Source organism: Daucus carota, chromosome 3 (genome assembly GCF_001625215.2).
Source record: "Daucus carota subsp. sativus chromosome 3, DH1 v3.0, whole genome shotgun sequence".
In the NCBI taxonomy this organism is placed as follows: domain Eukaryota; kingdom Viridiplantae; phylum Streptophyta; class Magnoliopsida; order Apiales; family Apiaceae; genus Daucus; species Daucus carota.
This window is the reverse complement of record NC_030383.2, coordinates 37,937,630-37,955,718: the sequence shown is the minus strand read 5'-3', so window position 1 is coordinate 37,955,718 and position 18,089 is coordinate 37,937,630. Positions and strand designations below refer to the sequence as shown.

Below are 18,089 nucleotides of genomic sequence, written 5' to 3'. Positions count from 1 at the left end.
ACATTCTAAATAATCTCAAATGAATATCATCGAATTTTTAAAATATAGTTTAAAATCATAACTGAATATCACTGGATTTTGTAACATAATTTGAATCCCACTTGAATATCATAAATTCTGATACATTTTTAAAGTTTGAGTTGAATACCTCCATATTTTATGAATAAAAAAAAATACCTTATGATTCGCCTTGAATGCACCCCTTAATATTGTAAAAACTGTATTAGGGGCAAGTTAAACAAAAAGAGATATAAAAATTAGCAAATAAAATCCTCCTAAATGATCTCTTTATTATCGTAACCGTTTTATTTAAGCTGTGGCCCCACGGATTCTGCCAGCCTAACCACGGTTTAAAGAGCATGGTCAGCTGGTCCGCTTTTGTAGTGTATATAAATGTGTGTAGGAGTGTGTTTTTATTTCATTCCAGCGAAAACTAAGCATCACAAATTTATCTCTCTCCCTGGTTCAACTAACGAATTGCAGAGAGATAAAACATGAGTATTGAAAGCAATGGAAAGCTTACACACAAGAAGATGAAGTTTGTTCCTGAAATTAAGTTCACTAAGCTCTTCATCAATGGACAGTTCGTTGATTCCATCTCAGGTTTCTACTCGTCTCTTTTTATATGTCCTTTTCCTTACTTGTTTAGTAACTCCGCTGCTAGTGCGAGTAAATTACAAAGTGGTAGCGGAGTTTTACGTGGTGCAGCATTTTTATGGCTAAATTCTCGAATTTGTAATTGGTGGCATGGAGGAGCAAAGTCCGGCCACCACTTTTTTAATGATGAGCCAATTTTGATAATTTGTTGTTAAAACGGATGGAGTTCGGGCACCAGTTTATATCGAAACTTAAGTATATAAGACTACCTTTCTTACTAAAATTTCGAATTTAGGAGTCGAGCAGGGAGATTCGGAGAAGATTAGTGTAAGGCTTTTGGTGAGTAAAAAAAGGTCGCAGTTTCTATTCATGAAATTTACTGCTGAAATAATTGTTTGCTAGATTTTGGTAGATAGAAAACGTGGGGAGAAAATGAAGCATAAAGGTAGAAAGTCTGTATTACTTATTATTTTAGTCTAAAGACTTTCCAAGCGAAATTAACTATTATATAATCCAAACCATTGTACGCACGTTTCATGTTTGATGCTAAATATGGTTTAAAAAATGTTTTTAAGTTTTCTCCCGAATCTAGTGGATAGTGTATAATTAATTTCACTTACAATAATTATAATAATAATAATAATAATAATAATAATAATAATAATAATAATAATAATAATAGTCTATATACATATAAATTATATGATTAAAATTAAACATATATCCTTCGGGTCTTGAAAAATCATTTAAAAACAAAATTTAAGATTATCTCTATTAGTTTTAATTATTTTTACTCATTCCATTCCATTCTCCCCGACCAAACACAACATAATACTCATCGCCGGTATGAAATTATCAATAATGTTATCAATAATGCTGCTGTCGAGTGTCGCCGAACCAATTTCTTTCTCGATTTGTGGTGTCCTTTTACCCACGTAATTCAATATATTCCATAAAGCTACTTTTATTAAAAAAATATAAATTTTGTTTTATACTCATCCGTCTCATTCAATTATATACATTTCTGTTTTACTATTCGATACGCGTTTTAAGACTTTTATAAAATATAGTTCTATAACTTATTTTTTAAAAAAGTTTCTATACAAAACATAAATATTACAGTATATTTTTATACAAAAAAAAATATTAAAAATAAAGTTGCAGTACTATATTTTATATATATATTAAATCCATGCCCGTCCTAATTCACTTATGTATACTATTGGACGGGGACGGAGGGAGTAATAAAATTTGAATATGGAACTCTTATACAAAATAAAATGGTGAATATAATAAAATTTATACTTCATCATCTTAATTTAATAATCATTAATATTTTTGTACTTATCATAAATGGTATAAAAAGATAGTTACGTAAATTATTTTTTTAGCTTTTCTATAAAAAAGCTTCACCATTTATATTTTTATTCAAATTTTTTTTTAAAAATGAAGCTATATTTTTGGTATATGCAAAAAATCAAAGTAGACTACTACTTCGCCATACACGAGTATAAAATATTAAAAATTGAAAGACTCGTGCTCCTATATTAAAATAGGACGGTGGGAGGGAGCAATAATTTGTTATACTACTACAATACAAGTCATTTAGTGTTGGATAAAGTCTTTGACACGGCACAATTTATAACGACGATAAGGGCAGACATCAATGTACTCGATGTGACAAGTAACGACCTGTTGTTAGTCAAATTTGTCATAAATTCTGCAACAAATTTACAGAGAACAATCCCTATAGAAATCTGCATGTTTAACCTGTTTTACTTGGTTCCTTTCAAAAAAAAAAAAAAAAAAAAAAAAAACCTGTTTTACTTGGTGATCAAAAATAATGTGCAGGTAAAACTTTTGAGACTATAGACCCAAGAACAGGGGATGTGATTACAGAGGTTGCACAAGGGATCAAAGAAGATGTCGATTTGGCTGTCGAGGCTGCCCGTGATGCATTCGACAATGGACCATGGCCTCGTCTGCCGGGAACTGTAAGCGCTCGATCCTGTATCTGTGATAAAATTTAAAAATATAGAGGTGTTTTCCGAAAATTTGCTTGGTACCTCCATAACATTTGTGTGCTAGATCCGCCACTATATTTGTATGCAACATTTCAGATTTAACCGAATTAGCATATGGTGAAGTATGTTCTATATTTCTATATTTCCTGTCGAAGTCCTTTGCTAGCAAAACTATGCACAATGGGCACTACTTTTTGTTATACTCCAATTTCTTTGTATCATAAGCTCAATTAGAACTTCTTCTTGTTTTGGAATGTTAAAATGTAAGTTTCTTCTGATGATCAGCAAAGGAGAAGCATTTTGATGAAACTAGCCGACTTAATCGATGAAAATGCAGAAGAGTTGGCTGCATTGGATGCAATTGACGGAGGAAAACTGTTTCATGATGGCAAGAATATTGACATTCCCAGTGCAGCAGAAACCTTCCGCTATTATGCAGGTGCTGCAGATAAAATTCATGGAGACACATTGAAAATGTCGAGGGAGTTTCAAGCATACACATTGCGTGAGCCCATTGGCGTTGTCGGGCACATCACTCCTTGGAACTTCCCGAGTATGATGTTTGCAATGAAAGTTGGTCCAGCATTAGCTGCTGGCTGCACCATGATTGTCAAGCCCGCAGAGCAGACACCCCTCTCAGCTTTGTACTATGCTCATTTGACGAAGCTGGTAAGACATCAATCTTGCATAAAGTACCACTCCCTCCTACTCCATTACCAACAAAGTGTCTTGCCAAATACACACAAGGATACGATACATATCTTTTTGATAATAAATTGATTTCTCCATGTTGAAGTTATTAATATTGAAAACAATAGCTCATATCAAGGTTGTGGATATTGTGTCATGTCATAATATAATGAGCAGCTCTTTTTAAAGAAAACAAAATAGATCTGTTTATGTGGAACAGAGGGATTAATGCCTGTAAGTAAACACAAGTCCTACTGAAAGTTTATTAAGGATATTTAAATTCAATACAGGCCGGCATTCCAGATGGAGTGGTCAATGTTGTAACAGGTTACGGGCCTATAGCTGGAGCTGCTATTAGTTCTCATATGGACATTGATAAGGTTGTTGCGAGCTCCACTTAAATAAATGTTTCTTGATTGTTGCAAATATATTGGCCTGCTTCCTTAGACCAGATAGTTTAATGGTCGAACTTTGATACACTCAACAGGTAAGTTTCACAGGATCGACAGAAGTGGGGCGTTTAATAATGAAGGATGCAGCAGTGAGCAACTTGAAACAAGTCTCGCTTGAACTAGGGGGCAAGTCTCCTATTATAATATTTGATGATGCAGATTTTGATAAAGCCGTGGATCTTGCTTTAATAGGAAGTCTATATAATAAGGCAAGTAGTTTCAGTTAATTTTTCCATGTCACTTTTTTAACTGAAGTTACAGGAAAGGACATAAATGAGCAGAAATTTTCATGTTCTACCAGGGAGAAATTTGTGTGGCTGGTTCCCGTGTCTTTGTTCAGGAAGGCATTTATGATAAATTTGTGAAGAAGTTGGAAGAGAAAGTCAGGTCATGGGTAGTCGGGGATCCGTTTGATGCAGATTCCCAGCAAGGACCTCAAGTATGGCACTGGAATTTTAAATGCCTTATACATTCCCTAACATGAATTATAATTAAAAATAGTACTTGCACAGTTTGTCACAAAACCATATGTATGTAATATTGCCGGTGCAGGTTGAGAAAAAACAGTTTGAGAAAATACTTTCATACATTGAGCATGGCAAGAGGGAAGGTGCCACTTTGTTAGCTGGTGGGAAGCGCTTTGGCGAAAAAGGATATTATATTGAGCCAACTATATTTACTGATGTCAAGGTACACACTTTTTTGTTTGTCGCTTCTAACTTAGATATGATGGTGATAAGAAATCATATTGTTGTATCATGGTTATTTAAGCTGGGATTTTGGTTTTCTGTTTCCACAGGATGATATGATCATAGCAAAAGAGGAAATATTCGGTCCTGTCATGTCAGTTCTGAAGTTCAAGTAAGTTCTGATTTTTCCCATCTTACTTGTACTGTATATGGTCTAACAGAGAATCTGCACATTTCCGCAAGTTATTCATCCAACAGTAATCCATGCCAGGCCTTTGCAGTTTGCATGTTTATAAAAAAAAAAATCTTGGTGAAAATTTTGCAGGACCATGGATGAGGTGATTAGAAGAGCTAATGCTACAAAATATGGCCTGGCAGCAGGTGTTATCACTGAGAATCTGAACATTGCCAACACCGTGTCAAGATCAATTCGAGCAGGAGCCATCTGGATAAACTGTTATTTTGCTTTCGACAGAGATTCTCCTTATGGAGGGTATAAAATGAGTGGATTTGGAAGAGATATGGGAATGGACGGACTCGATAAATATCTCCATGTCAAAAGTGTTGCCACTCCCATATATAATACACCTTGGCTGTGATATTAAGCACTACGTTGCTGGTGATTAATATAGCTTTGATCATGTATAATGATAAGCAGAACTCGTACTTTAAGAACTAGTTCATACCATTCTCTATTTCTTTCCCTTGTACTTTCTCAACGAACTTGCTTACTAGTAAAGGCTTGGAGGATTTTATAATGTACTTGCTGCAGAATTTTGTTCTTCAATAGAACTACATAGCGAGTCCAGAATGGGTTAAGTATCAAAGGGGTCACTGAGCAAAAAAATATCATTTTATTCACCGATATTATCATTTTAAAGACATAACAAAATCAAACATGTAATTTTAAATAGAGTTAATTGCAATTGGCACCCTTTTGATTTCAGCACATTGCACCTAATAGTTTTGGAAAATACACTTTGCAGCCCCAGACTTTTAACTCGTAGACACTTTGCACCATTTCCGTTAATTTCTACTATTACCGTTAACTTTTGCAGGGGCATTTTGGGAAATTTAATTATATTTAATTAAAATCAGACCTTTATTTAAATTTTCTGACCATCTGAACGATATTTTTCGGAAAAACTTAAAGAACAAAAGTTGTAGAGAATAAAAAGATCTTTTTAGAACAAGAAGGTTCAAAATTTAAATAATTATTTAAAAACGATTGTTCATTTTTACAAGATTGGTAATTTTTGAATTTTTTTTAGAATAATTATAAAAAGAATTATGAAAATTTTGAACCTTATGGTTCTAAGAAGATCTTTTTATTCTCTACAACTTTCGTTCTTTAAGTTTTTCCGAAAAATATCGTTTATATGATCAAAAAATTTAAATAAAAGTATGATTTCAATTAAATATAATTAAATTTCCCAAAATGTCTTTGCAAAAATTAACGGTAACGGCAGAAATCAACGGAAAGAGTGTAAAGTGTCTACGGATTAAAAGTCTGGGACTGCAAAATGTATTTTTCAAAACTATTAGCTGCAATGTGTAATGTGCTGAAAGCCTGAAACCAAAGGGGTGTCACTTGCAATTAACTTTTTTAAATATGTGCACGGGGAGTAACATTAATTTTTATAAAATTCTACACATTTTTGTGGACTTGTTAAGTTGTTATCACAACTAAGTAAACAGGGATGTAAACGAACCGAGTTGAGCCGAGTTTTTGCTTATCGAGTTCGAGTTTTTGCTTCACAAGTCGAGTTTGATTGTTAAGCTTATCGAATAAATTTTGTTGTTCAAACTCGAGTTTGTTAAGAACCGAAGCGAGTTCGAGTTCTTCGCAAACAAGTCGAGTCGAGCAGTTCGCAAATTTTTTTGTCTTGGAAATTTTAATTAATTCTTAAAATGTATCCAGCTAGATAGCTGGGGTGCCGCTCCTATAACCTCAGTTTATGAGATTAGGGTTTCTGAGCATTGTTTTTACAATGGTTTTATGTGATAAGATCAATTGTGATGTTGTTTCTTTCTATGATGTTGGTACAATTTGGATTGTTTAGAAAATCTTTGATTTCATTTTTGGTTATAAGAATTTTTAAATTCTATGTGTCAAACGAAATAAATCACCTAACTATTTTTAGTATGTTATTTGTTTTTCGACTTGAGCTTCTGTCCCCACTATATTACATTTTAATTAATGAAATTGTTTCTATTTTCAGTCCCAAAAAAAAAAAAAAGCTTGACTGCCGGTAAATCGTACAAAACTTAAGCAGATTTTGAGATAAATTCCAAAAGAGTAAATAAGTCAAAAATTCAAAATAGAAAAATAAAAGACACCCCAAATAAATTGGCGGCAAAATGTCCACCGCCTTCCCTCGTAAACTGCGAGAGAGCTCAACATAATAAATTGGAAAAGAAAAACCAGTGAACCAAAAACACAAACCATCATTATGCATCGCCAGAAATCAATTCTCTCCTTCCTTAAAAGACCTCCTCAAAACGACGCCGTCGACTCCTCCGATGAAGTTCGAGGCACCGATACGCCGCCGGAGAAGGCGCCTCGTCAGATTCTCTCGACAAATCGCTCCGATATATCTAAAGGTCCCTCTATCTTTGAAAATATCATGCATAAGTTCGTCAGAGTTGAATCTAAGCCAATTTCCTCTACTAGGTATATTATTATCTTTTTGTTATTTTTCGTTTTGTAATTTTAGTTTGTGATGTATTTTCATTATACTGATTTGTGCAATATTTTTCGATTTATGCTGTCGATGCTCTTTAAATGTGTGTTAAAAAGTCAAATATCGATTATTTGAAAACAGAGGGAGTAGTTATGAATTTAGAAATTTCTAACTAGGGCTAGGTGTCGATGATAGTGCTTGGATATGACGAATTGACGATGATGTTGTTGTGGTTATTGTCAGGAACATCGAAAAGGATTGTTCCGAGGCTGTTTACTCTGCGCCTAAGGAATCAAAGTGTCCAGAAAGGCTGTCGACTCGAATTGCAGCTTCTGGCTGTATTAGGAAGGATAATTTTCTAAATGCCGAAACTGAAACAGTTGATCGAGAGGCTAAAGGCCCTCAGTTGTCTGTAGAAAGTGACACTGATAATCTCGGGCCAGAAACACCAGGTATGAGGCCACTTGTTCCACGCTTGAAGAGAATACAGGAGGATACTGCGAGTAACTCTACAGTTAAAAGTGACTGTTCCCTGCGGAGTAGTACTAAAAGGGTGAAGCTCCTTGATGAAACTGTGACTAATGATAAGAACCGTGAAGAGCTGCGTGAAGTGACTAGTAAATTTGAATGGCTTAATCCATCTAAGATAAAGGACGCTAATGGAAGAAGGCCTAACAATCCCCTTTACGACAAGAGGACACTTTATGTTCCCCCGGATGTTTTGAGAAATATGTCAGCATCTCAAAAGCAGTATTGGAGTTTAAAAAGTCAATATATGGATGTCTTGATGTTCTTCAAAGTGGTGAGTTAAAACTGGTAACCTTTTTTGTCTGGATTTTCCTATTCTTTTGTAAGTAGCATTGATTAGTTATAACAGAAATAAAATCATGATAATATTTAGATGGATTTCTTTCTGTGCATAGTTAAATGTACATAGTGCCCACATTAATAAATATTACATAAGGGATTTAAAAGTCACATGTTACAATTGCACAACATGTTATGTAGATTATACATTACATTACTTGGTAACATATTTAATTGTAATTTAATGTCTGCTTACTGAGACATAATAGTTTGTGCTTTTAGGGACTAAATTGATTATATTATGTAATGATAGTATAAGATTTGTCTTTTTTTCGTGGATGGATTTGGTGACCATAAAGTGTCTGGCCTCACATAGGATCAGTTATATATTAATGTCATCTACCTAATGATACATGTAATAATGTGTGTTCGTAGAGACTACAACATTGATTATATTATGTTCTGAAGTATAATAACAGCTGGTTGCTTATCTTTCCAAGGATGATAATTGGTGATCATAAAGTGTCCATCCTCACACAAGATAATCAGTGATTTTAAATTTGATATACAAATATGAAATGCTCTATGTTTTAAATGATTTAATTTTAACTTGTGGTATTTAAGTGGCTTTTTTAGTTTACATAAAATACATGAATTTGAAATAAAAAAAATTGTTAGTGCTCAACTTTTGAGTATGAGAGTCACATGTTTACAGTGATAGATGTTTTAGGGTCTTTCCTGGGATGAAGTATTACCGGATGTGATAGTTGTGTAGTATTTTAACACAATGCTGCAAATATGTAATACTTCTCAGGGAAAGTTCTACGAATTATATGAATTAGATGCTGAAATTGGTCACAAAGAACTCGATTGGAAAATTACGATGAGTGGTGTGGGCAAATGCCGGCAGGTTATAATATTTAATTTGATCACTACTATCCCTCTACCATTTTTAAATTTTTTTTTTTTTGACATTCCTTGTTCTATTTCCACAGGTTGGTATCTCGGAGAGTGGGATTGATGATGCTGTGCAAAAATTAATTGCTCGCGGGTGAGTAAACAAAAGCTCATGACCTATTTGAAATAGTTTTATGTAAATGTATAATTAAGAATCCCCCTTCTACTCTATTTATGAAAATCTTTGGGCATAAACAGATATGACCAATTAATGTCTGACGGGAAAGGAGACAAGGACTTGTTGTAATCTGTTGACAGATAGTTTAATCTTATATTTTATGCAATACCTCGTACTCCTGTCATCTAGTACTTATTAATTATGTGTCTGAAGGTATAAGGTTGGCATGATAGAGCAGGTAGAAACATCTGAACAAGCAAAAGCAAGAGGTGCCACTTCTGTAAGTTCAGAGTTGAATTTTTTTTTTTTGCATGTGCTGAAAGAGTACTCACGCTTCAATATATGTTGCTGCTTCCTCTACTAATACTTAATGTTTGGTTTTAGATCATACAAAGGAAACTAGTTCAAGTTGTGACTCCATCTACCAATGTAGATGGTAATATTGGCCCTGATGCTGTACATCTTCTTTCGATAACAGAGGTACTTTCTTAACTTTTGTTGTCTGCCAGGAGTTCCAGTTTGGTATATGTTATTTTTCTATTACCATTAATTCCAACTTTATTTATTTTATTCTTTTTCTCTTTTTGCCTATTTTCTGCTCAAGTTTTTTTTTGGTTATTGCTGCTATTAGTTTAATATGTCTTGTTATTAATATATTTTGATGGGTCATCAGCTTGACTGTCAACTGATAGAAGGTGATCAGATACAAAGATGAAGGTGTTCACAAACTATCAAGTAATTTGTATGAAGACAAATCACTCCTTTAACACCAGTTGATACTCCACGCATTTACTAAACAAATACCAGTTTTATTTCAAATTTGGGATGACCATGCTAATGCTGTCATTCAGCATTTTGTTCTAATAGATAGAAATTACTCATAGTAGCAGACCACATACAAGCAATCTAGCAATGTCGTAAGTTTTAACGGACAAGTTGAACATAATGAGATTATAATCCAACCCTCATCTTTGTGTAATGAAAGATGAAGCTTCAGTATGCTTAGAGACTTGCTTTCTTTTAGGTTTATGAACTCTAGTAATCATTTCCTTGTTCAAAGATAGTGAAACATGTCCTCACCTTTTGCTGTAAAACTGTGGTGTAAGAAAATTATCCGAAATACGGTTAATTGCTTCCAAACACATAGGTCATTCAAAAGGAAAGGGCCTCTTTCATTTTTATTACTATTCGACAATGTTTAGTTGTTTATATGTCGTGTCTTTTCATGTTGTAGATAAAAATTTGATTTTGCCTAATAGTAGTAGTAATATGTTGGCCATTATTTATGCTCTTTTCACATTATTTAGGTAACATATTCTAGAATGCATGAATTTTTTAGGAAATAATATGATGTGTAGGTTTTAGTTAAATGGATCTACCATATATAGGTTTTTGGGATTGCTAAGTGCTAACTTTTGCATGGATTTATTTCCATTTAGGATAACTGTGGGATAGATAATGGTTCGACTTCATATGGGTTTGCTTTTGTTGATTCTGCTGCTTTAAAGTTCTGGGTTGGTTCTTTTAATGATGACAGTTCATGTGCTGCTCTGGGCACTCTGCTCATGCAAGTATGTTCCTTTGGATTCTATATATTTTGAGACTATTAAAACATAGCAAGCTCTGAAGTAAAAGAAAAATCCTAATAGATGAGATATAGTGCAGATACTGATGTGCTCAAATTTTTTTTTTGGACAGGTATCACCTAAAGAAATTCTATATGAAAGTCATGGTAGGTTTTCTTTTGTGATTTATTCTTGTTAATATTTGTGAGGAGTTGTTTTCTTTTTTACTTTATAATTATGTTACAGGGCTGTCAAGAGAAGCGCAAAAAGCGCTAAAGAAGTACTCATTGACCGGTGAGGTTCTTTCTTTAATTATTTATATGAAACTCATGCTATCATTGCAGTTGTGTTGCCTTTTTTCCTGTTACTCTGTCATTGTGCTTGGTGTAACCGCAAAATAAAGCTTTTACCTGAACACAGGTACGTGTGTCGGACATCTGTGCTGATCCATGTGTCATATTCTTAGTTTTGAAAGTCTGAGGATTCATAGATACAGATCTGAAATTGGATGACTCAGAATGTAAATGTAGCACGTGAATTCTTTGTATTCTTATTATTTTTATTTTTTGAAAAAATATCTGTTAATAAACAAATCAGATGGTCTTAACTACATATATTTATGAAATATATCAATAAAAAAGCAAGGTGTCTAGAGCTTTAGATCACACTTTGGACTTAATAACTACAAGAGAATGAAGTGTAAAGTTTTACATTAAAAATCCAAATTAAAACCCATACCTACACCCATGCGCGTCATGGGTATGATAGTAAAGCTGAAGAGCCCAGGTAGTCAAGTCAAAAGCAAATTGCTTGTCTAACTGTTAGTAAACCCCAATATACAGAATTAGAATTTTTTATCTCCATTGTTTCTATTACAATTGCAAACATTATCTTTGCAGGATCTGGTATCTGTCACTTAACTCCTGTACAGTCATCTACCACTCTTGCTGATCAGTTTGAAGTAAGGAATCTCATTCAGTCAAAAGGATACTTCAAAGGATTTTGTAATAATCTGGATTATGCCTTTGATGGCGTTATGCATTGTGATCTTTCCTTTCGTGCACTTGGTGGACTTATTTCTCATCTATCGAGGTTGATGGTAAGATTTTATTATTCAGAGACTATTATCTTAAAAGCAATTAACATGTACGTTTTATTTTTATAGTTATATCATCATTCTGTGCCTTCTGACATTGAGCAGTTAGACGATGCTCTACGGAATGGAGATATTTTACCCTATCAGCTCTACAGGGGTTGCCTTAGAATGGATGGACAAACGCTTGTTAATCTTGAGATTTTTAGCAATACTGCTGATGGTAGTTCATCAGGTAAGTGCATATCTTATTGAGTATATTTGTAGTGTTTAATTGGAGAGAACTTAATCTTGTGACAGTCCTATTCCTTAACCAGTGATACTTACACAGTTAATATGATCTTTAGGAACATTGTACAATTATCTAGATAAATGTATAACGCCATCAGGTAAGAGACTGTTAAGGCACTGGATCTGTCATCCTTTAAAAGATATTCAGGAAATCAGCCGCAGGCTTAATGTTGTTGAGGAAATGATGGCACAGTCAGATGCTTCTACGCTTGTGCAGTATCTTCGCAAGCTTCCTGACTTGGAGCGGCTGCTTGGACGCATTAAGTCTACCGTGAAATCTTCTGCCTTGATCATGTTGCCCTTGATTCGGAGCAAAATATTGAAACAGAGAGTACGTCGTCTCTACTGAAATAAATTTTCTATCTGCACTATTCAGCAGTAGACTTGCAGCTTTTGAATATACTTGTAACTGTCTTGAAAGAAGCCCGTAGTCATTCTGACCCTGTTTCCAGATATCTATGTGATCATATTCTTCCAGTCACTACCCTGACAACCATGCTCTAAGTTTCTCATTGTCTCCTTGTGGCCTCACTATTCTGATTACCAGGCTTAAAGTTTCTTTTTGATTTTTGTATTCTCTCTGCAGGCTTGACAAATTTGTTCTTCCTTGTGACCTTAAAACTTGTTTGACACTTATAACTCAATAACCTTATACAGTAATAAGCGTTCGTACACTCGAGTTTTAAAATATAGTGCTGTTGCAGGTGAAAGAGTTTGGATCTCTTGCAAAGGGGTTACGAGTTGGAATAGAGTTATTGAAGCTATTGCATACGGGACAGCATGCAATATCATCCTTAAACAAATTTGTAAAGCTTCCACAACTGGGTGGTGATAATGGGCTTGATAGATTTCTTAGTCAGATTGAAGCAGCTATAGATAGTGACTTTCCCGATTACCAGGTCTTAAAATTTCAAAATTTTTAAATTGAAGTCGTATTATTATATTAGCATGTGCTCTTTAATGTTTGTAGTTTGTTTAAATGGATATCGGATATATAGTCAACTGATTTCTAATACTAAGTTGAAGTTGTATGTTCTGCTGCATCTACATTCATATCTAAGCAGTATTCTAAAATCCGCAATAGACTGGTTACCCCTTTCGATAAATACCTCTATACTTATTAATCTTTTTCATTAAAAATAAATATTTTTAAATTATATATAAACTACTACAAGATTTATTAAAAAGGCAATATATAATATGTAATAAGTAACACTGAAGTGACCTGAAAAATATTAAATTTGTAAATATGTCTAGGTATAATTTTTTTACTGAAGCTCTCCCAATAATTCCCAGTTGACCTAATTAATTGTTATTTCATAACCTTGCCAAGTTTGTGTCATTTCCATCTTTAAGGACATTGGCTTCAAGATGGCATTAAGAGCCTTTCTATGTTTTCAATTTTTCAAATTATAAACTCTGAATTCTGTTCTTATACATGATAATTGTAGTAATTATGTATTTTAAAAATTAGAAATTTAATAACCTTTTGGATTTTTTACACTTTAGGCAACTATTATTTCTTGTTCACAAGAAAAACAATGAACCCTAAAGTCCTTAATTTATCCAATTTCCTTTAAACTGATGTGAATCTTGGGAAATATTTTTTATTTGTTATAATATACATTGCTAAAATATTATTCTTATCTTTAACTCCATGCAACTGACACTACTGTTATGCTCTCAGGATCATAATCCAAATGACTCAAATCCTGAAATGCTCTCCATTTTGATGGAGTTATTTAGTGAGAAGTGTACTGAATGGTCTGAAGTTATCCATGCTATAAGCTGTATTGATGTACTCCGATCATTTGCTGTTATATCAAAATTTTCACCCGGGGTTATGTGTAGACCTATTATATTGCCTCTTTCAAAACCAATTAGTGTATCCAGAGAGTCTAGGGGACCAACTCTTGAATTAAAAGGGTTATGGCATCCATTTGCCCTTGGTACACATGGAGGATTGCCAGTTCCTAACAACATACATCTCGGAGAAGATACACATGGCTATCATCCATGTACCTTACTGTTAACCGGACCTAATATGGGTGGAAAATCAACACTGTTACGTGCTACTTGTCTTGCCGTTATTCTGGCCCAGGTGCTTCCTCAATAAAGCTCAAACATTGTTATTTAAATGTTTATATATAACTTAGCCTCCATGGTTTAATTGGAGTACTTAATTCTAAGTCTTAATGTTTCCATCAATACTTTTTTTATGGCTCGCAGCTAGGCTGTTATGTACCTTGTGAGAGTTGTGTTCTTTCACTCGTGGATATCATTTTTACGCGGCTAGGTGCTTCTGACAGAATCATGACAGGCGAGAGTAAGTCCTCTGAATCTATATAAATATCATGTGAACCCTACTATATCTTAAATTAAATCTTTTATACTTCTTAATTTGGACAACATATGCCTCCTTGGTGAGGTTCGACTACTAGAGATATTAGTGACAAACTCATGCGATGTTTTGTGAACTGTGATCTGCCTGATGGTAAGCATACACAAGAGATGGTTTTAGGATATTGGATGATTAGGTATGTGCTGATTTTTGCTTGATATTATTGGGAACGTTGGGTCTAAGAATGTCTATCTGTGGTTTCTTTTCCATTTAGTTATATCTAATATGGCAATTCGTTTCATGTACTTGTACATAATACTTGGAAAACTTTGTTTGTAGAACTTGATATATAGAATGTAACAGTGGGTTGCTTATACCAGGCGTTTCCCCCCCAAATTTTTGCTAGTTACTGTATCTAGTTGTTTGCAGATATGGTAAATACAGTTTCTGTCGACCGAAGGTGAATGCCTTCTTAGCCGGCATGCATATACTTAATTAACAGGTAGTAATACTGAGTTTCATATCTCTTGTAGGTACTTTCCTCATTGAATGCACAGAAACAGCATCTGTTTTGCAGAATGCTACTCAAAATTCTTTGGTTCTCCTGGATGAGTTGGGTAGAGGAACAAGCACTTTCGATGGATATGCTATAGCATATGCAGTAAGATTTACTTTGTTTATATGTATTTTCTTATGTTTATGTCCTTGCTTCCTGCAAGTCCTTTTCTAGCTTACCCTGTCTAAATCCCATTTTTGTTTTTACATTCTTAATCTTTAAATTGATAAAATATGGGTAATTCTGTTTACTGTTATAAATTTGAGAAAAGTATTATGTACTTGTGTTGATACTGGTTAATGTTACTCATGGATGGTCCCTTTCAGGTATTCCGCCATCTTATTGAGAAGGTGAATTGTCGATTACTGTTTGCAACCCACTATCATCCACTTACCAAGGAATTTGCTTCCCATCCGCGTGTTATATTGCAACACATGGCCTTTACATTCAAGTCGAAGTCCGAAATTTCAGCTAAGGGTGAGAAGGAGCTGGTGTTTCTCTATAGACTAACCAATGGAGCATGTCCAGAAAGCTACGGAATGCAAGTGGCTCTAAATGCTGGGGTCCCCCAACTGGTGGTTGAAGCTGCGTCAAAGGCTGGACAAGTTATGAAGAGAATGGTTGGAGAAAGCTTCAAGTCAAGCGAATGTAGGTCAGAGTTTTCTACATTGCATGAAGAATGGTTAAAGACCCTTTTAGCAGTCTCAGCAACCAAAGTGAGCACTTTAGAGGATAACGATGCCTTTGACACTTTGTTCTGCCTTTGGCATGAGATGAAATGTTCCGGTAAGATTTAATCAATAAAGAACACTAATCTACAATTGTGAATACCCAATGACTAGAAATCATGACAAAAACAAGTGTTCGTGATTTTAGAAGTATGATAATTATGAGATCAATCTTTTTAGTAGTAAGCTAAAGAAGAAAAAACTAACTACTACCCGGTACCTGTTTCATTAGGCATGTCCTGCCTCTGTCAATTCAATTTCACCAGACTCGCGCTGTAATTGTAAGCTCTGAGTATCCCCCTTGGTAAGTTATTACTATACTTGATCACTTTGTTTGCAGGGTCACATAATGCTATTGCATAGTATGTACCTCCAACAAATTCACCTGTATTAAGACAACCGTAGAATCCTGTAATGCCACTATTCTTGATAGCATGAATCTTGATCCAACCATGGTCATCATCTTGTTTCCAGATTCCGATTTCATGATTAATGATATATCCAGTACTAATGGCAACAGACCCCTTAAGCTCAAACACGCTAGGACAACTGATACCATCAGGCAATGAAGTAGTGCCAAGTTCCTCGGTCTGCACATTAAACCAAACCAAACCAAATCGCCGTGGATCAGATTTCTCTTCCATCAACCAATAAAACAATCCCTTTGCAATCACTGCACACTGCTGGAGCACTCGAGCCTTCATCTCTGCATGATCAATTCTATTCCAACAATCCTGACCTAGTGAATACACCGAAACTCGACTCACAAAATCAAACCTGTCCGTTAAAACGCTAACAGTCTTGTAGTCACGACTGGCATCATCAAACCCGAACCCTAATGAAACCCGATGTTGAAGATTCTGTTTCCTCATGCAGACATCCTTGTGCTGTCTTGTAACAGGGTTCCAGAGGTATATCCTGTGTTGTCGTTTTCTCTTTAGGCTGCCAAGGTACGCGAGGCAAAGCAAGCCGTTGCATGAACCAACAACACTGAATCTGTTAGGTTCAGAACAGCTAGGTAAAGGGAGATCCAATGCCATAGGCTTGTGAATGTTATTCTTGTTAATGACATAAAGCTTGTGTTGGCTTGGTTTATATGGCCACCTGCGGCCTTGGTCGTAACAGTGAGCGATGAAAAAATCATAGTATTCAGGGTTGGTCATGTTACGCGCTATCTGCAAGTTTGCAAAGTGAGGGTGCGAGATGTAGGATTTCCATAACTCGCATACAGATCTCAGAGTAACAAGAGTTTTCACAGATAATCGTGAAAGTATTTCGACGATCATATCTTCAGGCATTTTATTTATCCCCACTCGCTCATTCGTTTTTACGATTCGAGAAGACCTTTTCTTCGCCATGATTTGTGTCCCAAACAAATTGTTACTTCTAGGCTAGAACTGTAGAACACGTAAGTAACCTAATAACTTTACATGATTTTGAGCTCGAAACGTTTATATATCACATTTTTTAAGGTTTTACTGTATCTTCCTGATGGGCTTTGGCTAAAATAAAGATAACCCTACATGATGATGAGGTAGAGTTTTAAAAAGAAATTATAAACATTTTAGGTAGTAAAATGAAATTTGGGACATATTTTTTGGATTTTATTTTGAGATATTATAATTTTAAATTGTAATATTGAGAATCAATGCCCGTTTAAAATATATTTTTATCACTGAAAGAGCTATCCAACTTGCAAGAATCATTTAAATAAAAACTTCAAATACATGACATAAATCTTCCATACGTCCATCGGATAGGGTATAATTTCTACGAAAATTCATTAAATATTGTTTTGTCAGTCACACTCACTTGTCATGTTAAAAAATGATGCTTGAATTATAAGATTAAAAATAAAAAAATCAACTTATCATATAAGTGAATATCATTTATGCAAGCATGTAATGGATTAAATAAATTAAAAAACATTGCAATTATTAGATAAAATATATGATAACTTAGAAATATTACATATGAGTGAAGAAAGAAATGTTAGAGATGAGAAAAAAGAGATTTATATCAGAATAGTCTACAAATTCAACTTTTATGCTTATTTATACAAACAATATATGAAGGTTAAAAGGATCCGAAATGTCAAAGTTTTGTTAAATTAAAAGAACTTGAAAAATCAAAAAACATGCATTAAGAAGATCTAAAAGCATCCATATATTTCTAGCACTCCCCTCATATGTCTACTTTTCAAAAATCGTACCTCGATATAAAACCTTTCTTAAAAAAAATTTATTGGAGAAAATATCTTAGTAAAGAAAAAAGAGTACATTGATTTTGAATTTTTTTTTATTTCAAGTCCTTAAATACGTGCATACCAATTTTTTCAAAAACTGAAGTACAAAACTATTTTGTAAATAGATATGCAAGGCTGTCATTTGAAAAAATTTGTGTAAAGAAAATTTGGGTGAAATATTTATAGTATTGTCTCCACTTTTGCTATTTATATATAATTTTTACAAATGAGTCATCATTGATGTGCATTAAT

The 18,089-nt window shown here is 34.1% G+C and overlaps 3 protein-coding genes across 4 annotated transcripts; 2 read left to right on the top strand and 1 right to left on the bottom strand.

Moving 5' to 3' along the window:
• Nucleotides 1–388: 388 nt before the first annotated feature.
• On the top strand, nucleotides 389–5,214 carry LOC108215217 (aldehyde dehydrogenase 1). Of its 2 annotated transcripts, none has more exons than XM_017387614.2 (9): nucleotides 389–603; nucleotides 2,449–2,591; nucleotides 2,907–3,290; nucleotides 3,602–3,691; nucleotides 3,799–3,972; nucleotides 4,065–4,202; nucleotides 4,316–4,453; nucleotides 4,563–4,624; nucleotides 4,778–5,214. In XM_017387614.2, the coding sequence occupies exons 1-9, from the start codon at nucleotides 495–497 to the stop codon at nucleotides 5,049–5,051; spliced, it is 1,512 nt and encodes a 503-aa protein (XP_017243103.1). In that variant the 5' UTR covers nucleotides 389–494; the 3' UTR covers nucleotides 5,052–5,214. The 2 variants fall into 2 exon arrangements, with proteins under 2 accessions (XP_017243103.1, XP_063944810.1); XM_064088740.1 differs by having other exon boundaries at nucleotides 409–603; nucleotides 3,799–3,976; nucleotides 4,069–4,202.
• Nucleotides 5,215–6,816: 1,602 nt separating this feature from the next.
• On the top strand, nucleotides 6,817–16,010 carry LOC108211379 (DNA mismatch repair protein MSH7). Its single transcript, XM_017382962.2, has 18 exons — nucleotides 6,817–7,126; nucleotides 7,380–7,938; nucleotides 8,758–8,853; nucleotides 8,939–8,994; nucleotides 9,232–9,298; nucleotides 9,403–9,498; nucleotides 10,458–10,589; nucleotides 10,717–10,750; nucleotides 10,830–10,877; nucleotides 11,483–11,682; nucleotides 11,785–11,911; nucleotides 12,024–12,298; nucleotides 12,672–12,866; nucleotides 13,655–14,068; nucleotides 14,197–14,293; nucleotides 14,842–14,969; nucleotides 15,191–15,650; nucleotides 15,825–16,010. Exons 1-18 carry the CDS (start codon nucleotides 6,906–6,908, stop codon nucleotides 15,869–15,871), a joined length of 3,252 nt encoding a protein of 1,083 aa, XP_017238451.1. The 5' UTR covers nucleotides 6,817–6,905; the 3' UTR covers nucleotides 15,872–16,010.
• LOC108212430 (putative F-box protein At3g16210) lies at nucleotides 15,908–16,950 on the bottom strand. Its single transcript, XM_017384156.1, has 2 exons — nucleotides 15,963–16,950; nucleotides 15,908–15,912 (listed from the first exon to the last, which is right to left on the bottom strand). Exons 1-2 carry the CDS (start codon nucleotides 16,948–16,950, stop codon nucleotides 15,908–15,910), a joined length of 993 nt encoding a protein of 330 aa, XP_017239645.1.
• Between the last annotated feature and the right edge of the window lie 1,139 nt (nucleotides 16,951–18,089).